The 20,194-nt window shown below is 32.8% G+C and overlaps 2 protein-coding genes across 4 annotated transcripts; one reads left to right on the top strand and one right to left on the bottom strand.

Moving 5' to 3' along the window:
* Positions 1 to 3,336: 3,336 nt before the first annotated feature.
* On the bottom strand, positions 3,337 to 5,730 carry LOC133864555 (pentatricopeptide repeat-containing protein At2g46050, mitochondrial). Its single transcript, XM_062300928.1, has one exon. The coding sequence runs from the start codon at positions 5,605 to 5,607 to the stop codon at positions 3,592 to 3,594; it is 2,016 nt and encodes a 671-aa protein (XP_062156912.1). The 5' UTR covers positions 5,608 to 5,730; the 3' UTR covers positions 3,337 to 3,591.
* A 9,821-nt stretch (positions 5,731 to 15,551) lies between these two features.
* Positions 15,552 to 20,119, top strand: LOC133862199 (probable E3 ubiquitin-protein ligase RHB1A). Of its 3 annotated transcripts, none has more exons than XM_062297961.1 (5): positions 15,552 to 15,700; positions 16,704 to 16,822; positions 18,346 to 18,718; positions 18,859 to 18,968; positions 19,658 to 20,119. In XM_062297961.1, the coding sequence occupies exons 2-5, from the start codon at positions 16,760 to 16,762 to the stop codon at positions 19,679 to 19,681; spliced, it is 570 nt and encodes a 189-aa protein (XP_062153945.1). In that variant the 5' UTR covers positions 15,552 to 15,700; positions 16,704 to 16,759; the 3' UTR covers positions 19,682 to 20,119. The 3 variants fall into 3 exon arrangements, with proteins under 3 accessions (XP_062153945.1, XP_062153947.1, XP_062153946.1); XM_062297963.1 differs by having other exon boundaries at positions 15,562 to 15,700; positions 16,728 to 16,822; XM_062297962.1 differs by having other exon boundaries at positions 15,608 to 15,759.
* Positions 20,120 to 20,194: the final 75 nt, after the last annotated feature.

Genomic DNA, 20,194 nt, shown 5'->3' with positions numbered 1-20,194 from the left:
GAAGACTTTTAAGACTCTGATTTTCAAGAGAGGTTGTGGCGTTGACGCTGCTGAAACTAACGTGCGCCCCGTGCGTCCCTTGGAACCAAAATTTTAGGAGAAATGATCCCTACACTCATTTCTCACAACAGCCTCACAACTAGCTGACGTGGCTGATAATATTTTATTATGTTTTTACAAAAAGAAAATAAAACAAAACAAAAAAAATAATAAAATATTACCAGCCAGATCAGCTTGTTGTAGGGCTATTATGAGAAATGAGTGTAGGAATCATTTCTCAAATTTTATTGCCACATCCACATGGACCACATTCCACAGCCAGCGAAGATTATTATTATTATTTTTTTAATTTTATATATATATAAAATAAAAATAAAATAAAGATATAATTGTAAAAACAAGTCACGTGAATAGTAGTACATGACCCCTTCTCTGTTAGTTTTTTATTTTTATTTTTTAATTTTATTTTTTAATAGACAATGGTAAATGAAAGGGCTCAATAGATTTAAGTTTGGAAAGACATTACAAATTGAGTAATGCTCAAATGTCACCCTATGTCTTCCTTCTATCATTTAAAAAATTAATGATGTAATTTTTAAAATCACTTTTAGATTTATGATGGTTCGTTATTTGATTTTGATCTAATAATGATTCTAAAAGCCACGTCAGTTTTAAAAAAACACAAAAAAATAAAAATAAATAAATAATGGGGGTCTCCTTTAGTATTACTCTTACAAGTTATAAATTAGGTAGTAATTTGAGAAAGATAATTATATTTTCCTTAATTTACATAAGATTAAGTTGCTCTTGTTGATCTGTTTTCTTGTTAATTATTTTGGAGAGTGTTTTTTGTTTTATACTTTAAAAAATATTTTAACGTGACATAAAAGTGAAAATTGTTTTTGCATTTTAAAAAGTTTTTTGTGTTTGAATTATTTGTTAATATTTTTATTTGAAGAAAAAAAAAAAACTAACAAAGAGAGGGGAGGAACCTCCTCCTCCTCCCTCACCACCACCCACTCTCTCTTCCTTCCCCACGTGTCAACTTCTCTTTCTAGCTTCCATTCCTCTCCACTCTTTCTTCTCAACCCGCCCTCCACCGTCCTCATCTGGTGGCGGACTCATAAATTCATCTTTGGATGGAGCAAACTAAATTGTAATAACAATATAATTTTTTTTTTCTCTTTATATATTATGTTTATGCTATATACAAAACATATAATAAATACAATTCAAAATTTAAATGGAGTATTTTATAACACAATAAATAAATTACAAAAAATACATCTATCAAACTTCATAAATATGTGTCGAGATTGATCAACTCTAAATGATTATACTTGACTTGTAAACAAACCTAAACTCTCTTCTTCTTTTTTCTAGTCTTATTTACTTTTTGAATTTGCAAAAATCGATTTATTTAATCTTATTTGCTTACAAACCATACCCATAAATCATAATCACACCTCCCAATTGTTTGCCACCACAGGTTCTTCCCTACGCAACTCCACCATATATTTTATTTTCTTATTTGCATGTATTTCTATCTTATTAAAAGAAAATAAAAAATAGCTGTATGACAACAACCTCAAATAATGGATGAACATGGACAATGTTTATGCCATATCTTTGTGGATATCCAAGTCAAAGTCAACCCTTTGTCACATTAGAACTATTCCGGACAATCTAGAATATTCAATAATTCTAAAAGAAGAGGAAAAAGGCAGCAAAATAAAAAAAGGAAGAATTGCCGTAATTTTTTTTTTTTAATTATAATTATTATTTTTTTAATATTTTCCTTTTTGGTATTGGGTTTCATGTTATTTAGGTATTAGGGTAAGATATCACGGACATTCATGGTCATAATCAGAGTTAGTTTTCCACCAAAAACTTGTACTAAAATGATTGTTGGTTGAGCAAGCATCCTCACAAACTACCTCCAGACAGAAATGGTGGTTGGCACTTGGAGGGAGAGCCCGTTGAAGGACTACCGTTTTGGGTTTTTCGACGTCTTGATCGTGTTAAAATATTGATTAAATGATTAAATTTAATTATTATTATCAGCTTAAACTTTTAAGATAAATGGTGATTTAAACTAATAGAAAAAAGTAAATTTAGTAATTTAATCAATACTTTAACAAAAACGTGAGAGACATTACTAGGTAGTATAGAGCCAAAACCGGTCAATAACGGGGCAAAGCATGAATGAGAGAAAACCTTTTCTTTCAAACTCTGGGTCTTAATCACTACGGGTCTAAAGTTGAGAAGTTTGATTATAGGAATCGAAGAGAATAGGAAAAGAAAGAATATTGTTATGTTAGTCAAGTCATTTAATGTCTAAAGGTAAGCATGAAAAGTAAAACCCCATAAAACCCCCTTTGTTCAAACTCTCCAAGCTATTTTCAAAATGCTAATACTGCTAAAATAAGATAGCAACAAAGTAGTCACTTTTGCAGTACATTTTTCCACAAATCAAGTTCACAAATTACAAGTTCTTAATCTCAACTTTTATTCTAGAATTTCAAAATAACAGAGATTTATGTAGTTAACTTTTTATGGACGCCACTACTATATACTTAAAAGTAAATCTCTGTTATTTTACTTTTAATGGGACCATTAAAAGTAACTATAGAATCTCAACCTTTGATTAGAAGCCAATCAAATGCTGTTTGAATTGCTAGTGATTGTTTGGTTTTTAAATTATTGAATAGAACAACAGTTGGTAGAGATTGATAGCTAGAGTTATTATGCAGTTGGTTGAAGATTGCAAGATAGCAAGAATCCTTTCTCAATGTCTATTTTAAGAACATAAAGATAGTAAAGAGCATTGATATTTAGGATCGATGTGGGATAGGAACACTAATTTTTAGAATATCTCAGTTGTCCATTTAAATTGAATTCGAACTTAAGAAGTTCCAAACAATTCAGAATATGGTGAATATAAAAGACAATCTCCCCACCTCCTCTGTGAGAGCTTTTTGTCTCCCTAGTAAAATCTTCTCCCGCCTCCTTTGTGAGTGCTTTGCAAAGAGGGAGAGTTTCTGAAAATTTTGAAAAAAGTCCCAAAAAAATCACCCACACCAGTTTCTCTATGTTTCTCCCAAACCCTTGGGTATCTACAGAGGTACCTAATGAACCCAATGAATGAATTATATAATGATAAAAATGACAAAAAGTAGGAAAGTAAGAAAAAGAATAAAGAAAGTATTTAATTGATGTATGGAAATATAAGAGAATCTATTATGAAATGATTTTTTATAGGGAAGCAAAAAGTAATTTTGTTCCTTAAATTTAGAAAAAATAGTTGGATATCTGCTATCAGTGTTCTAAGGACTGGATCATTTGGAACAATAGAAGATTATCATAGTACCGGTTGTACTCATGAAAAATCAATGTTAGACTGACATATGTACATATAATCATACACAACTGGAGAAACTGTAACTATAGTTTAGGACACTTTATTAAAATATATTAATAATGTTAAAAAAGCTTGCCAATCCTTCGGAATGAGAAGCAAAATGACCACTCGAGGGGTTCTTCTTTAAGAGAAAATTCTGGATCAGCAAGGGAAGTTAAGTGCATGATCAACTAGAAAACTGTCAGCTTTAACATGGAAAATATGGAATTTTCCTCCTTCATCAACCTAAGCAATGTTCCTAACACAGCATACAACTCAACAGATTGTGGGTGGGATTTATCACTTGACACAAACGTATGAACATCACCAGCAATCTCCATCCAGCTATAACCTGGAACTTTAGAATCACATCTGTCCCTCATCATTTTGCGTACTCCTGCCACATCAAGCCAACTTCTTTCAGAAGCATACATGTTAGACATTAAAGTATAATTTACAGGCTTGTTCGGCTCTAATGCAAATAGCTTTTCTGCAGCCCACTTTGCTAATTCCACATTCTTATGGACTTTGCATGCCCCAATGAATGCTCCCAAGGTGTTCGACCCAGTTTCTATTGGCATTAAGGTCAAAACATCAAATGCCTCATCCAAAAGACCAGCTCGGCCAAGGAGGTCAGTAAGACAGGTATAATGCTCTGAGTGTGGAACAATTTGGTAGTAATTGGTCATTAAATTGAAGTAATGAAGCCCCTCCTTTACCAGCCCCCCGTGGCTACAGGCAGAGAGAACCCCAAGAAAAATGATTGGATCTGGCCTCATGCCATAAGATAACATCTTCTCAAATAAGTTCGTAGCTTCTCTGGCAAGACCATGGAATGCATATGCACATACAATCGAGGTCCATGTAACAAGATCAGGCTCCAAAACAGATCTAAAACATTCATATGCACCAAGGATGCTACCACACTTGGAATATGCATGTATCAGAGCATTGGAAATTGATAAAAATAATTGAAACCCAAACTTAACAGTGAAAGCGTGGACCTGCATAATTTCACTAGTGGCAGACACGTTGCCACATGAACTAAGGATACTAGAAAGAGTTAATTCATCAGGACAGAAATCTGCCTGGATCATTTCCCGGAGAAGATTCATAGCCTCCTTCCCATCTCCACAATGTCCATAGGCCACAATCATAGTGTTCCAAGACACAACATTTCTAATGGTCATCCTATCAAAAGCCTTGCGAGCATCATCTATATTTTCACTCTTTGCATACATATCAATGAGCACACTCGCCACTTGAACATCTAAGTCAAATGACTTTCTAACGATGAGGCCATGGATCTGCTTTCCCAAATTACAAGATCCCAAAGCACCACAAGAACTCAGCAGGCTACTAAATGTAAACTCATCTCCCTTCAAACCTCCCAACCGCATCAAATTGAAGACCCCAAGAGCCTCTTCAACCAAACAATTTGAAACATAGCAAGACACCATCACATTCCACAAAACCAAATCTCTAGACAAAACACCATCAAAAGCACGCCTCGCATCTTCCACCAAGCCACATTTTGCATACGAATTGACAAGGGCACTACCAACAAAACTATTCAAGTCAAACCCCACTTTCATCACGAAACAATGCAATTCTCTACCAATCACAACATCATCCAACTCAATGCATGCACGAAACATACCATTAAAAGTTATATCATCTGGCCCTACCTTTTCCAACAACATTCTCCTAAAATAAGAAAAACCCAGATACAGATTCGACCTATTATTGCTACTACAGTCAACAACACCAGAAATCACTGTATTCCACGACACCACGTTTCTAACACGCATTTCACCGAACAGTCTATGTGCATCATTGAACTCCTTGCACCTGACATAAACATTCAAGATATGATTTTGCGAGGACAACGCGTTATACAATCCCAACTTTATTATATGTGCATGTAGTTGTTTTCCTTCGGGAAGAAAACCCATTTTGGCTGAGACTTTGAGGGCGTCGGAGCAAAAAGAATGGGCTGAGCGAGGGTCGGTGAAATGGGTTGACTCGGAAACAGTCATTTTAGCTCTGAGTCGGCTTAGAGGGAGAGGCGAGTAGGTTCCGTGAGATGGGTCTCCGTGTTTTGGGGCGTTTTGGCTGGTTTGAGCTGAGAAGGGGGTTGGCGGGAAGGAGAATTGTCGTTTGAAATAGACGGTGGGGATTGAAGATAAGCGGCATTTGGACAGCATATGCTGATAGGGTGGAAACAACCGTTAAAGACCGACAAGGCGGTCAAAACACGGGATATATCTCCATTTTCTTTTCTTTCTTTTTTTTTGAACGGGAATATCTCCAGTTTCTAATTGCTCATTGATATGCCACTTTTCCCTCTCTCTATATATACATATATTTGTTAACTATCTTTTATTAACTAACCCACGACATCAGTTACAAAATGACTTGTCAAGGCAAAAAACTTTCAATGTAAAGTCAACGACATTGACTTAGATATGTTTGATCATTAATTATTAACCTAAATTTTGAAAATCCAAAATTTGTATTGGGTTATCTATTTGATTAACATTTGATTAATTTGCATCTCTATAATGACGCGTAATTGATGTTGTCTACCCACTGTACTGATAAATAAGAAATACTACTTTTACATCTCTTGTACATCTCATTTTTAAATTTATCTTTAGATTTATGGGACTCACAAATTTAATGATGGATTTGAAACTTAGTTGTACGTAGATATACAAAAAATATATAAGAGATGTGTAAGTGTATCATTTCTCCCTGATAAATATTGGAAAGTACACTAACGTGGCATATGGTTCATAAAATCTAACATTTTTCCGATATTTACATTATTAGGAATGTGATATTTGAAAATTTTGAATTTACAGGAATGTGACTATTCCCATGTTTGAAAATGATTACGAATCTAATAGGATTTTTTAGAATACGAGAGTACGTATCATGTTTGGTTTACACATCATGTTTCTTTGAGTGCATAAGGCTTTTTGATAACTGTAATTTTTCTTTCATTCTTCAATATGTGAATTATTTATATTTATATATATATACACACACACACTATTTGTAAGTGTGTGTAGAAAAATTTAGCGTCTTATTAATAAAATATATGGAATGTGGACAATTAAAAGAAAATACACATTCTCGAGCTAAGGAAATGTGGATTTTCACCTCTTTAAAAATTAGAAGGGAATTCACATTCTCTTGGGTATCTAGATTTTTCCCACTTAAATACAACCAAATGAAGTAATCATTAGGATTTATGGGAGATTACCCCCATCCAAATGCCTCATAATGTCGTTTGATTAGATACAAGATTAAAAGAAAGAGCTGAAACAAAAATTGATTATAAAATTAATATAAGTAACAAAATAAATGACAATTAAATTCTAGTTGATTATCATTTAAAACATATAAATGTAACTTATAATTTTTTTTACATTAATTTTTTTAGTTGTTTTCGAGAATTTTTCATATTTTGAATGTAAGCATAATAGTAAATAAAATGCTAATTAAATATAAATAAGCAGCGGAATTAAATATAAATACCTCCAGCCATTTTTGCTCAAACATATGAAGAAGCTTTAGCTATAAACAGAAATTCTGCAAAATAAAATTTAGACTGAAGATCTTCTGACCTATGCCTACAGGTGCCAATAGATGGATACACAGGGCTCTTTATATAGGTAGGTCAGGGACCCTCATCTTTAATGGTTAGTTGATTTTATTCTCCCATCAAGGAATTAAATCAAAATAATTAATATAAAAAACCGTTATTTTCATGAATCATAATGTGGAATATAAAAAACTGTTTAAATCATATTGAATATATTTATTATAATTACCGTTACAGTAATTAAAAGTCGTAACCGTTACATCAAATTAAATATGACATAAGGGACACTTATGTAATTTCTTACATTCTCCCACTTGGCCCTTTTGACACATATAATTCCCTTATGATGTCTGGTTCTTCAATATGATTATCACTTTATTTATTCCAACAATTCATGAAATCCTCCCACTCACATAAGGAATACTACACATGAATCATGGCGGCAAAACTTTATATAATAAGTTGTCCATTCCATGTATTACATATAAAATATTCTCTAAATGAGCACTATATGGACAATCAAACTTTATGAATAAACTTATCATAAGTTATTCAGGTCCTACTTTAGTTTTATTCCCATGGATGATATAACAAATGTGCACAAAACTTTATAAACAATAACTTGATGTCTATAGACTGAATAAAGAGAAACTAAGTAAAAATGAATTAATGAATTTCATATACTCCGCATGACTTTATACTTTATTTACCGGTAAACTTTTAGTCATAGGATCCGCAATCATTAATTCAATACTTATATGCTCAATAAACATTTTATGTCTCTTAATGTTATCTCTCATACTAAGATACTTGATGTCGATTTACTTCTGTTTCTACTCTTTATTCTTATAAAAGAAAACTATAGTAGAATTATCGCAGAATATCTTTATGGTCTAACTGTAAAATCGACAATATTGAAACTTTTAATAAAATATCTCATCCATCATGCCTGTGTAGTGAAATTCATAGCATGTAAGAAATTTTAACTTTCTTGGTAGACGTAGCAATTATAGTCTGCTTTCTGCATCTTTATGATATATGCCTCAATAAGAAAATATATACCATAAAGTAGACTTTCTACTATCTACACAATCAGCAAAATTCAAAATCTGAATAACCAACCACCACCAAATGGTAGTGTATCTTTAGGTTAAGTTGTTTTCCTTGGTTTCTTGTATATACCGCAAAACTTTATTTGCAGCACTTTGTTAACTCAGTAATCTTACTGTGAGTCCAATAGTTATAATCTAATGCAAGTCTATGATTGCATTAGGTTGCATAATGCAGATGCTTATAAAAGACCTTTCATCTGCCCTTTGTTCCAATACATTTTGGGACATTTAATATGTACTAAATTTGTCCCTCTTAGTTGCTACTGAAGGTGCAAAATCTTTCATTGTAAATCTTTCCAAAACTTATTCAATGTAGGCCTTCCGAGACAATATTAATGTGCTTTATGTCTCTTGTGAATCTCTATGTCAAAAACATAAGAGGTTTCACCCAAATCCTTCATTTCAAAGTTTTGTAAAAAATGAACTTAATGTAGCAAACCTGAATTACCACTTGCAAAAAAAAAAAAAAAATACTATCTACATATGGGTCTAGAAAGATTACTTCACTCCCACTGACCTTAAGGAATATACACTATTTAACAAGGTTTTTAATAAACAATAAAGGAATAACCTTGTAAAAAGTATATCATCGATGAGAGATATGTTACAACCCATAAATAGAATTCTTTAATTTGCAAGCTTTCTGACTGTTATTTATAAAACCTTTTGATTGTTTCATGTAAACCTCATCTTTAAGATCCCCATTCAAGAAAGTTGTTTCGCATTCATTTGATGTAGCTCTAGATTAAAATGAGCTACTAATGCTATGGTTATCTTGCTGAACCATTCTTAGACACTGAATATAATGTTTCATGGTAATCAATGTCTTTCCTTACGAGTAAAACTATTGGCTACGAATCTAGCTTGACCTTTTAGCCATGGACTTATCTCTTACTTCATGGCATTGAACCCCAATGTGGAGTTTTCTCCACTCATAGCATGCGAAAACAATTTTGGATCATCTTTATGTCTAATGTCAACATCAGACTCTATGAGGTATACAACATAATCACTAAGAATTGTTGATCTCCTTATTTTATAGGATTTTCTTAATTCTACTTCCTCTGCATTTTGCAAAGTCTAAGTAGATTCAAACCGAACCTATTATTCATGAGTTGACAATTTCAAAACTGATTGTAGTTCAAGGTAATCAATTTGATTTTCCATAAGTACAATCAAACATCCTTTATATGAAGGAGTCTTAGTCAACTCTCGTATTTCCTCTAAGTAAAACCTTTGAGGATAAACACTCCCACTAGGTTCAACATCCTCTAAAAATTTTACAATCAACAACTTTAGGATTCTATGAAGGATAATAAAACCTAGAACCCCTTTGAGGTTACTGTATAGCCTATAAAAAATCCGCTGGTTGTTCTTGAATTTAATTTCCTTAGGCGAGGATTATAAACCCCCTCCTTAGCAAGGCAACCCCTTATGTGTAAATTTAAACTTGGCTTCCATCTATTTTATACTTTTAAAGGTGTCTTAAGGACAACCTTAAATGGAATCCTATTTAACATATACACAACGGTTTTCAAGACTTTATTCTGTAAGGGTAATAGAAGATTAGTATTACTAATCAATTCCCCTTTTATGTGTACCTACCATAATACTTTTTGCCTATATTAGATCTTATGATCTTCATGTTGTTTCTCTTCTTCTACCTTATAGGTATTGAATGCTTTCAATACCTTAGACTTATTATTTTAGAGGATAGAGATACATAAATCTTATATGGTCATCACTAAAATAGATAAAAAAAATATCTTTGACCATTTAGGCAGTGAGTATGAAAAGGTCAACACCTATCAATGTGTATCATCTCAAGAATTTCAAAATGCTCTTTTTAACATCTTTAGTGGTCTTGTTGGTATGCTTTCCCTTATGCAATCCACACAAGTACCAAAGTCAGTAAATTACCGACTTTTATTTTCTGTATGGAGATATATTTCAATCTCCAAAGCCATAACAAGAACATTTCTTTAAATTCTCAAAGACTATACTTTACGTCAACAAATATGCAGAAATAAACAATGAATTTGCTTCAAAGTTGGGATATAGATAAATTTTAATAAACCATCAACTAATATTCCACCCTAAATAAAAATTTCAAGTTAAAAAATTGAAATTTTATTTAACAAGCTAAAATATAAATTAAAATTTTCTTGAAAATTCTGGAATATTTAAAACATTATTGAGGTCAAAAAATAACTGAATTTTAAAATTAATCTATAAATCCCAATAACCTTCAATTATAAACACGTGTTCAGCATTTGTTAACAATGTGGATTGTTAAACCATAATCAATTCACAACATATTTGAATGAGTCACTAAAAGAGATTTACGACATACTAGATATATGAGATTATCTTTATTTTAAGTCATTTCTTATACTTCATGCAATATTTCTTTATATGCCATTAATTTTCATTATTGCAGGAGAAATAGGTGTCTTGATTACCATAATACTTTATTGGCACCTTATTCTCATGCTTTTAACAGTTGGGCATGATTGCATTTATCGGTCTTTCCCTTAACATGAGTAACCATGTGAACACTTTATAGATTCTCTCATATTCTTGAACATACATGGTTGGAAGTTACTTTACTAACCATTTATCCTTATGTATGCCTCAAGATAAAATTCTATATTTAGTTAGAAGAGAGAATTCAAAAAATGAAATAGACCAATAATGACTCAAAAATCTCAATCTTTATGGACTTAGGCTAAGTTATAATATCCTTCATTCCCATAATAGGATTAAAAATACTTTAGAAACTATAAAATGTTTATCTTTAAAGCTTTTTTTTTTTTCATTAGGGTGCTGGCCAAGTTTTGTTTGAATTAACATGAGATTTCATGAACATCTAACTTAGGTGATTAGATCACTCCCACCGTTCATACTTAATAATCTCATATGGCATACTTAATTCCGTGGGAGTAGGTGGTTTGTCCACACAGAGCGCCAAGTTTCTAACACCCCAAGTGAAAAAAGCATATTAATCATTTTTCAGTCAGAAAAAATATTACCTTAAAGTATTGGAATATAAAACTACCAAAAGTAGAGTAATATGAATAGCTGCAATAACTAAGAAAATAAAATAAATACTTTAATGCTATGAAGTAACTTTATTTTAAATTAGCCAATGCCAATTTAAATAGTAAATAGTAAATTTCAACCTACCTGTGAGCAAAGGTTGCATCACGCATGGAATTTACCCTTTATTAATAAGACTAATAAATTTAAATATTAATAAATAAAATTCTCCGTACCTGTGGGCCTAAGAGAAATTTTATTTTTAATATTAAATTTATTATCTTATTCTAATTAAGTCATAAAAATAAAAACTTCCCTGTGGGGATTAACAATTAAATTTATGAATTAATTACATAATCGATGTTAATTTTTCTATATGAAGCCCATGTATATAACCCTGATGTAATTATTATTCTAAAATTGGGATGCTGTGGCTCTTCCAAAAATATTATAATAATTACGACTTCATTAACATCTATTAACTGTATAGATGCCCACAAATAGCCCCAAGAATATAACAAACCAATACCTAAATGGGGTAAACAGCATTTTCCAAGGTGCAACCAGGTGAGTTCCCAGGAAAGTGAGGGGGGTCACAACGGACACACTTAAATCCCAAGACTTTCCTTAGCCAGAACTTTTCTAAACATTGCATTCTTGGATATTACTGTAAACACACCAGCATGTATGGTATTGTTAATTATTCTTAGGTCTAGGCATCAAGCAATTTTATATTTAAACAATATAAATTAAACAGTTGAATATATCCATAAGTTCAAGTATTAAAGAAACAATAATTTTAATATTGAATAATGAAAAATTATAAGACAAATAAAATTGCAATATAAAGACATAATAAAACTTATGACCCAATGGTCTTAGTAGTCTTAAACCCTTTAAAGAACTCAAGATCTAAACCCCACACAACATAAGCAATATTTCTTTTATTTTTAATTCTGGATGGGCTGCTAGATATTGGGCTATTAGATGATAAAATCCGAATGGGCCACTTGGGCTTTTGGGTCAGATCACCTGATAACAATTTTTTTTTTTTTTTTTTTTTTTTTTTTTTTTTTTTTTTTTTTTTTTTTTTTTTTAACTGGATCAGGCTAACCCAAAAGCCCACCCAATAACCCAAAATTATTAACCCTTTTGACCTGAAAACATCTCCCCTGCGCCTCCTTTTTTTTTTTTTTTTTTTGCCGGCCACCCTTACACTCCACGCTGCCACCACATGCAGCGGCCTTGATAGGCCACTGCTTAGCAGCACGGCGACCCATCTGGGTCGCCGTTGGTTCAGGAAACAGTTGGCCCGTAAGGGCCGCCAGTCCCGGTGACGGGGAAAGGCCGCTAGAAGCGGCCTCTCCTTCTTCGATCGACGCCAGCCACCGGCGCCTACTGTATGTCGGTGATATTGAAGATATCAAACGGTGGAGATTTCATGGCAGTGGATCTGAACAGTGGAGGGCAGTGGGTTTCGATTTTGGATTGAGATTTTCGGGTAAGAGTTTGAAGTTATCTTCCAAAATTATCCAGAATATGTGAAGAAGCAAAATTTCTTTATTGCTAACAATTATTCAGACAAATTAGTGTGAGTTTCTATTAATAAAAGATGTAGTTTTTCATGCTTTATGTAAACATTTTAGGCATGTATGTAAAACTACAAAAACAACAGTATGTGAAATGAACAATAAACAGATGCAAAATTTTATGCATAGAAAATTTACACAATTGCAACCGATGAAAAAATTGCCAAAACTAAAAGCTGAACAAATTGGCATAGAGGCTGGCTCTGATACCACATGTAAGCATAATAGTAAATAAAATGTTAATTAAATAAAATAAGCAGCGGAATTAAATATAAATACCTCCAGCCATTTTTGCTCAAACATATGAAGAAGCTTTAGCGATAAACATAAATTCTGCAAAATAAAATTTAGATTGAAGATCTTCTGACCTATGCCTACAGATGCCAATAGATGGATACACATGGCTCTTTATATAGGTAGGCCAGGGACCCTCATCTTTAATGGTTAGTTGATTTTATTTCTCCCATCAAGGAATTAAATCAGAATAATTAATATAAAAAACCGTTATTTTCATGAATCATAATGTGGAATATAAAAAACTGTTTAAATCATATTGAATATATTTATTATAATTACCGTTACAGTAATTAAAAGCCGTAACCGTTACATCAAATTAAATATGACATAAGGGACACTTATGTAATTTCTTACATTGAAATGTCTATATACTCATCAACACATCCTACAAGTATAAAAATAAGTTTTATATAATATATAAAGAATTTCTATACATTCCTCGACACATTAAATGTATATAATATATAAACTTTTTTTAGAAGCAAAGTCTTTCATGCTCACGGTGGTGGCTGAGTAGGTGGCAACAGCTTTACCCAACCCTGTGCTTTATTTATTTATTATTGATTTTTTTTCATCTTGGGGTTATGATCATAATCTTAGGTTATTTATATTATTCAATTTAATGAAAAAGTGGACAGAATTGTTGGATTAAAACTAACCTAAAACTCAAAAATTGAAAATGAAAATTGGGTCTTAAATAAAAATGAGGTAAAACACAAGTAAAATTGGGTCTTTAAACAAGATTCTTGTTTGGCACTGCCTTTATATATATATATATACGTGGACGAAGGGAGAAAGTGGGCATGGAAAGATAGCAAAACTTGCTGTCGAAAGTTTTCCTTTTCTTCTTTGGCATCTTTGCTTTCCACTAGGATAAATAATGTAAAATAATGAGGCATCACTCTTAAAATTATAAATGAAGAACTTCACTTACTCATGAAGTAACATTGAAAAACAAATTACTAGAATTTGCATTGTTGTTGTTGATGTCTTTTTTAATCATTCATATGTTAATATTTTTTTTATTAAATCCTAATGGAAGGAGCGAAAATGTCAAACTACGTACTCCAATTAGGTCTTTACTGACTCACAAGGACACCGTGTGTCGTCGCCAACTCCTTGTCGGCCTCCTTCCCCTCCCCTCTCTTTTTTTTTTTTTGTAAAGTAAGGGTATATTTATATATTTATAAATTTTGTAGAAGTTAAAGATATTTTACTTGCTAGCCATTTGAATTAACGAAAAAACCCTAAATATAGGAGATAATTAAAAGAAGCTAATACATCGAATACTCACATTGCAAATTTTGATTATTTGAGTGTTGACATTGAAAAAGTCGTGATAATTCAGGTGGTAAGTGAAGTTTTCACGTAATAAATTTAATAAAGTTTTCCTTTTCTTCTTTGGTATCTTTGCTTTCCACTAGGATAAATAATGTAAAATAATAGGATATTACTCTTAAAATTATAAATGAAGAACTTCACTTACCTATGAAGTGACATTGAAAAACAAATTACTAGACTTTGCATGCAATGTTGATGTTGATGTATCAATCTTTTTTAATCATTCATATGTTAAGATATATATATTTTATTAAATCCTAATGGAAGGAGCGAAAAATGTCAAACTACGTACTTCGATTTAGGTTTTCACAGACTCACAAGTCACAAGGACATCGTGTGTCGTCACCACCAATTCCTTCCACCTGTTTGTTTTTTTTTTTTTTTAAACAATAAGGATATATTTATATATTTATAAATTTTGTAGTAGTTAAAAGATATTTTACTTACTAGCCATTTGAGTTAATGAAAAACCCTAACAGTAGGAAATATTGAATTGAAAGAGGCTAATATATCGAATACCCACATTACAAATTTTGATAATTTGAATGTTGACGTTGAAAAAGTCGTGATAATTCAATAAGTGAAATTTTCACACAATAAATCGAATAAAGTTTTTTTTCAAACCGAACCGAACAAAACTCTTTTAATTCAGTATATTAAATCAATATGTGTTCAAAATACATATAATTTTCACGTATATTTTCATCCATATTAGTTTAATTGGCTAATCCATCTCAATCACCTTTTCACACGCAGGCAATTAACAGGTAGACCCATTAACACCAACAGGCAAACTGTCATTCTAAAGATAATAGCAATCTATTACCTTTGCATGAGCCATACGTAATTACGTATGAACTGAAAACATTTCATGGAGTAATATGTGTTTTTTTTTTGCCAAAAAAAGCAAGAAAAAACAAAAATGGTTCAACTGTTAAAATGGTCGGAGGCTCTTCATCCGTCACATGTTTAAAACTTGTCACTGTATTTCTTGACTTCAGTTTTACAGCCGGCGCGACACGAGTTTTACTACGTACAGAGAAGAAAAGTACCACAACCATACGCCGACTCACAAAAAAAAATAAAAATAAATAAAGACTAACCAATAATTAATTATGTAATATTAAATAAAGTTGATCAACTTGTACACCCGTCGGCTATTGAGAAAGATATGGGTGGAGCGCACACTCTGGAACAAAGGAGAAGAAAACAAAAAAACAAATGACGTGAAAAAGTTTTGGACACCTCTCTTCTACAATATCTCTTTCCTTATTCGAATTCTGCAGGAAATTTCTCTCCTTTTCCAGTGGTAAGCTTTGCAGTTTGCCTCTTGCTTGCTATAGACTTTCACGAGTTTGATCTGTTAAGGTTATTGTTTCTGTGTACATGCCCTTGGTTTATCTCTCTGTTTCTCTCTGACAAACTTCGAGTTTTTTTTTGTTGTTGGAATAAACTGAATATGATTGGAGGGTCTGGGTTTGACTGTATCAATTTCTTCAGAATGATGCGCTCGTTTGTTAATTTCGTCTTTAATCTTTTAATAAATTCTGGGTAGTGTTAGTTTTTAGTAGCTGTATCTGAATTTAGTCCTAGTTTGTTGTTTTAGTTAGTGTTTTTTGGGGTTTTTTAAGGGAAAAAAAAAACTTGGACAGACACTTATAACAAATTAAGCATTGATTATAACGAATTTGGCGAGATAGGCGTAGGAACTAGGAAGTTCAGACAAGCATGTGAATGCTCAGATTTCATTAGCCTTATTTATACATAAACACAGACACAAACTTGGGTATATGTTGAAACTTGAAAGTTTGGTGCCATTTGATCCATTTGAGATGAAGAAGGGTGGTGGCAATGCTAAAAGTCCTAATGCTACTTCATAACCTGGTGATTTTAACATGAGAAGTATGGGATATGCATCAAATTTCCTCATATTGTGCTTTAGAGCAGATTAACGAGAAGTTGGATGCATGTGTAGCAGAATTTTGTAATTAGACTGTTTCATGTTAGTCGCCTGAGTTCCCTAGAAATGATAGTCAAAGCTGCAATTGCTAATGTGTGCGAACTTCAGATGGGAGGCATAGAGTTGTATGTTTGGCTATGACGGCGTAATTAGGTTACGTCTATGACGAATCCAGCAAACTAGTTATTCTCTTGTCCACTTGATTCTGGTTGTTTTCCCTATTTTACTCCCCTATGTTTGTTTTACATCTTTGCTCTGGGTTATAATTTATTTTTAGAAATTTTTCACTTGTAGTAACATTTATTTACTTTGAATATGTGGCATTTGGCTGTCATCCAATGCCAAATAACAGAAACAATGCTCCAATAAATGGCAGTTTTGGGTGGATAACCGAAATAACTTCCAGGGATGGGAGGTTGCTGCTGTTCTTCCAGAAAAGCTCATCTGCACGGAACACCTGTCTATTTCTATGTCAGCAGCATCTTCTCTCTAACTTTACAAGACATTCATATTATTCTTGTTATGTGCTCCTCGTTTCTCAAGCTTGACTGGCTATCAGCATATACTATGACTGCTTTATTTATTGCCGCAATCATCATAATCTGCTGCCTATTGGTGTTGCTTCTGTGTGTGAACACAGATATCTGATCCATTGAAAATGTTTTCCTTCTTGAAGACATGTTCATTTATCCTTAATTAGTTAATTGGTTTTAAGACACTTTAATCAGCTATGATCTGCAACTAAAGAAACTTCAGAAGCTTTAATAGCTACTTTCAGGGCTCTGGTGAAACAAAGTGATATACAGACATGTCTCTCTTTTGGGTGCTGGATCTTTTGGCAGGATATGAGTTCTTTGATTTCTTCCATTGTATTTGTGCAATTCCTGTCTTATTGCCACCATCATTTAGAACCAAAATCTTGCCAGAGTCTGATACCCGGAATTCTGTAGTACTGCAAACTCCTATTTGGTCAACAAAGTCATGATCATGGGGCTTGCTGTATCAAAAAAGTTTTAATCAGAGCAACATTTTCTTTCATTTCTCTAGTCCACTTAAACATTTCCGTCAACCAGACCTCACATGCTTGGCTGTTGGATCTGTTTTGGTCTATTGTATTTTAAGAGTGGGAATTATTTTTATTGCTGATGTTTGAGTATCCAGTTGATTAGGATATTTGAGCGTTGAGCTTGTTGGACAGTGAAGTGTATGTCAGTTTACAGATATTGCAGCTAATTGTCTGTACCAAGCATAAGGTGTTTGAAAAATCTAGTAAAGTTGTTTTCTAATCCTAATATCAAAAGGTTAACTAAGAAGGCCCTTAAGTTTATAGTTGAATGTTTGAATCAAGTTTATCACCTGGAAGACAACTGAGTCATGCATATTTTTGTGAATCTGGGATGTTGAAAGCATATTTAAATATAGGAGAAGACATATGAAAGGTTCGTGTCTACTGACAGTGTAAGCCTAAAACTACCATTTGGAAGCTTAGATCCCTAGTTTCTTACACCATCTCATCATCATTCAGACAATATGTAGTTAACAAAATTTTATCTCCACTTGCATAATTGCTCTTCTGACATATGTGATCAAAACAAATGTAAAGCAGAAACATGAGTTTATTGTTATGATTATTGATTTATGAGATTTTGAATTTTTGAGAGCTAAATAGTAATATTGGAAGTGACGAGATTTCTGAATTGCTGTTGGGAAAGCATACTTTAATTGGCTTCTTCCTCCTGAGTTATGATAGACTTGCACAGATCTTTCCTTGTTTTTCTTGTGGAAATGAGCTTACACATTAAGTGCAATGTGCACTATTTTGGCAGTGTCCTTTCATGGGTCGAGGACAATATGGAGTTCGGAGTGAAAATATTTTCTGCCTTCTTTTTTATTTTATTTATTTATTTATTATTATTATAGCGAAAATTTATTCATGAGAATTTTGTATATTGTTAATATACCATTTTTGAAAAGAATTAAATTCTTTTCTGCAGTGTCCACCGGCTTTGGGAGAGCACGAGTCCCTGACATCTCACGATGGCGCAGCCTCTGCCCTCACAGCAGAATTCCTAATTGATTGGGGTCTGGATGTGTCGACCCCTGACACTTTCCGATCCCCTCCTGCACCTTTGCCATATGATTTGGTCTTGGGATGTACACAATCAACATATTCTGAGTCTGGCAGAGAAACAATTAGTAGCAGTAGCTTTGGAACTTTGACTACATGTGAAGATCTTGAGGAATCGGATTGCAAAGCTCAAGCCAATTCTTTGAGTGTCTCACCAAGGAAGTTAGAAATTCCAAATTTAAATGAACCTAATGTATCGGTTGCTGAAGAAGAGGATGATTGTCCAATTTGCCTCGAAGGTGCATTATGAGGGAACTGATGTTTCCATTCATTGTAAAAACTTTTCAAGTTTGCTGCTTGTGGGAAGTAAAATCAAGTGTTTTCTGCATTGCTTTACTAAATTAGAAGTTCAAAGCTAATGGTTGTTCCCAAAATGCAGAGTATGATGCTGAGAATCCAAGTATTATGACGAGATGTGAACACCACTTTCACCTCTCATGCATTCTTGAATGGATGGAAAGAAGTGGTGCCTGCCCCATATGTGATCAGGTATCATGTTTGTGTCTTGCAAATATGTGTAGTGATTTTTATTTCACTCTCTTAGTACCTAGATACAGCTAGGTTTGTGGCTCTTCTCAAGATAGTTTCTTATTCCTCCAGTCAACAATTATGCCTACTTCAATGTGGCCTAAGCTAAGTCCAATAGTAGCCATGGCCCCCTTAAGATCCAAAGGTTTCTTTAAACATTTCTCCTTTGAAATGAGAACCATAACTCTTAAGTAAATTGATGGCCACCCAAATGTTATGTGACGTCATTTTCATTATGATCCCAAGTTTAACTTTTTCTTTGTCTCAAACCGCAAGAACTAGCAGGATTCTTTTATGTCACAGACTTATTAAATAAACCTTTAAACTGTTGAAACAATTAGTTTTTTTCTTATCATCTTATTAGAAAAATGCTTTCTTCTTTTATATTTATCTTTAGAATATATAGTTTTTCAGTAAACTCGGTTTTTTTTAATGATCTACCTGAGCACTGCTGTACTTATGGAGGTCATCAGAAAAGTTAAAAAATGAATATAAATTTAAACAGACTGATTCTTTTTGGTGAAATAACTGAAAATGATCGTGGAGTGTCGGGTAATTGGTGACTGGATGAATCAGAACTCCTATTGGTTGAGTAACTGGATGTGGGTTTTAGATGTTAATGAAATGTTTTGCTTCTCTAATTGGAACAGGAAATGACTTTCGATAGTACGTGAACTTAGTTGCTCTTATTATCTTTCAAGGTGAGAGTTTCATCTCTGTTTGAAACCAAAGCTTGCCAACACAGTGTGGCCTACAGATCCATTTCTGGTTTGGTGAAAGTTATATAGAAAAGTGCAGTGTCTATTAAATTCCATGGTTCCCTTGGCAAACTTGAAGTAAAGAAATGAAAATAGTACATTGGTCATTCATATCTTCTTCATTGCTTAAACCTGGATTATCAGCATTCAGATATTTCTCCAGATTATTAGGAATTTGGATTTGAACTAGGCTTCTCACAGGAAAAGGAAAGTAATAGTCAGTGCTGCCTGCCATGTTGATTTGATAGATTTCTCTTTCTTGTACAGATTATACTCCTCTTCATTTTTTCTTGTGTACATAGATTTGTTTTGTCTATTGGCTGGTATTGGTATTGTAAATAGTTCTTTTAGTTTTGTGCTTGCTTAAAAAAGATTGACCATTTGCTCCTTTTACTTCATTTCACCTTTTTTCTGGCAATGTGAATTTGT

This window comes from Alnus glutinosa, chromosome 3, assembly GCF_958979055.1.
Source record: "Alnus glutinosa chromosome 3, dhAlnGlut1.1, whole genome shotgun sequence".
In the NCBI taxonomy this organism is placed as follows: domain Eukaryota; kingdom Viridiplantae; phylum Streptophyta; class Magnoliopsida; order Fagales; family Betulaceae; genus Alnus; species Alnus glutinosa.
The sequence above is the reverse complement of the archived record's forward strand: the minus strand, read 5'-3'. Positions and strand labels throughout refer to the sequence as shown.

Bases quoted from the DNA above. Each gene is read 5' to 3' on its own strand.
- LOC133864555 (XM_062300928.1), bottom strand. From the start codon at position 5,607: ATGCTGTCCAAATGCCGCTTATCTTCAATCCCCACCGTCTATTTCAAA.
- LOC133862199 (XM_062297961.1), top strand. From the start codon at position 16,760: ATGGGAGGTTGCTGCTGTTCTTCCAGAAAAGCTCATCTGCACGGAACA. The intron at 16,823-18,345 runs GTCAGCAGCATC...TCTTTTCTGCAG, and splicing joins GAACACCTGTCTATTTCTAT to TGTCCACCGGCTTTGGGAGA. The intron at 18,969-19,657 runs GTATCATGTTTG...TAATTGGAACAG, and splicing joins CCTGCCCCATATGTGATCAG to GAAATGACTTTCGATAGTAC.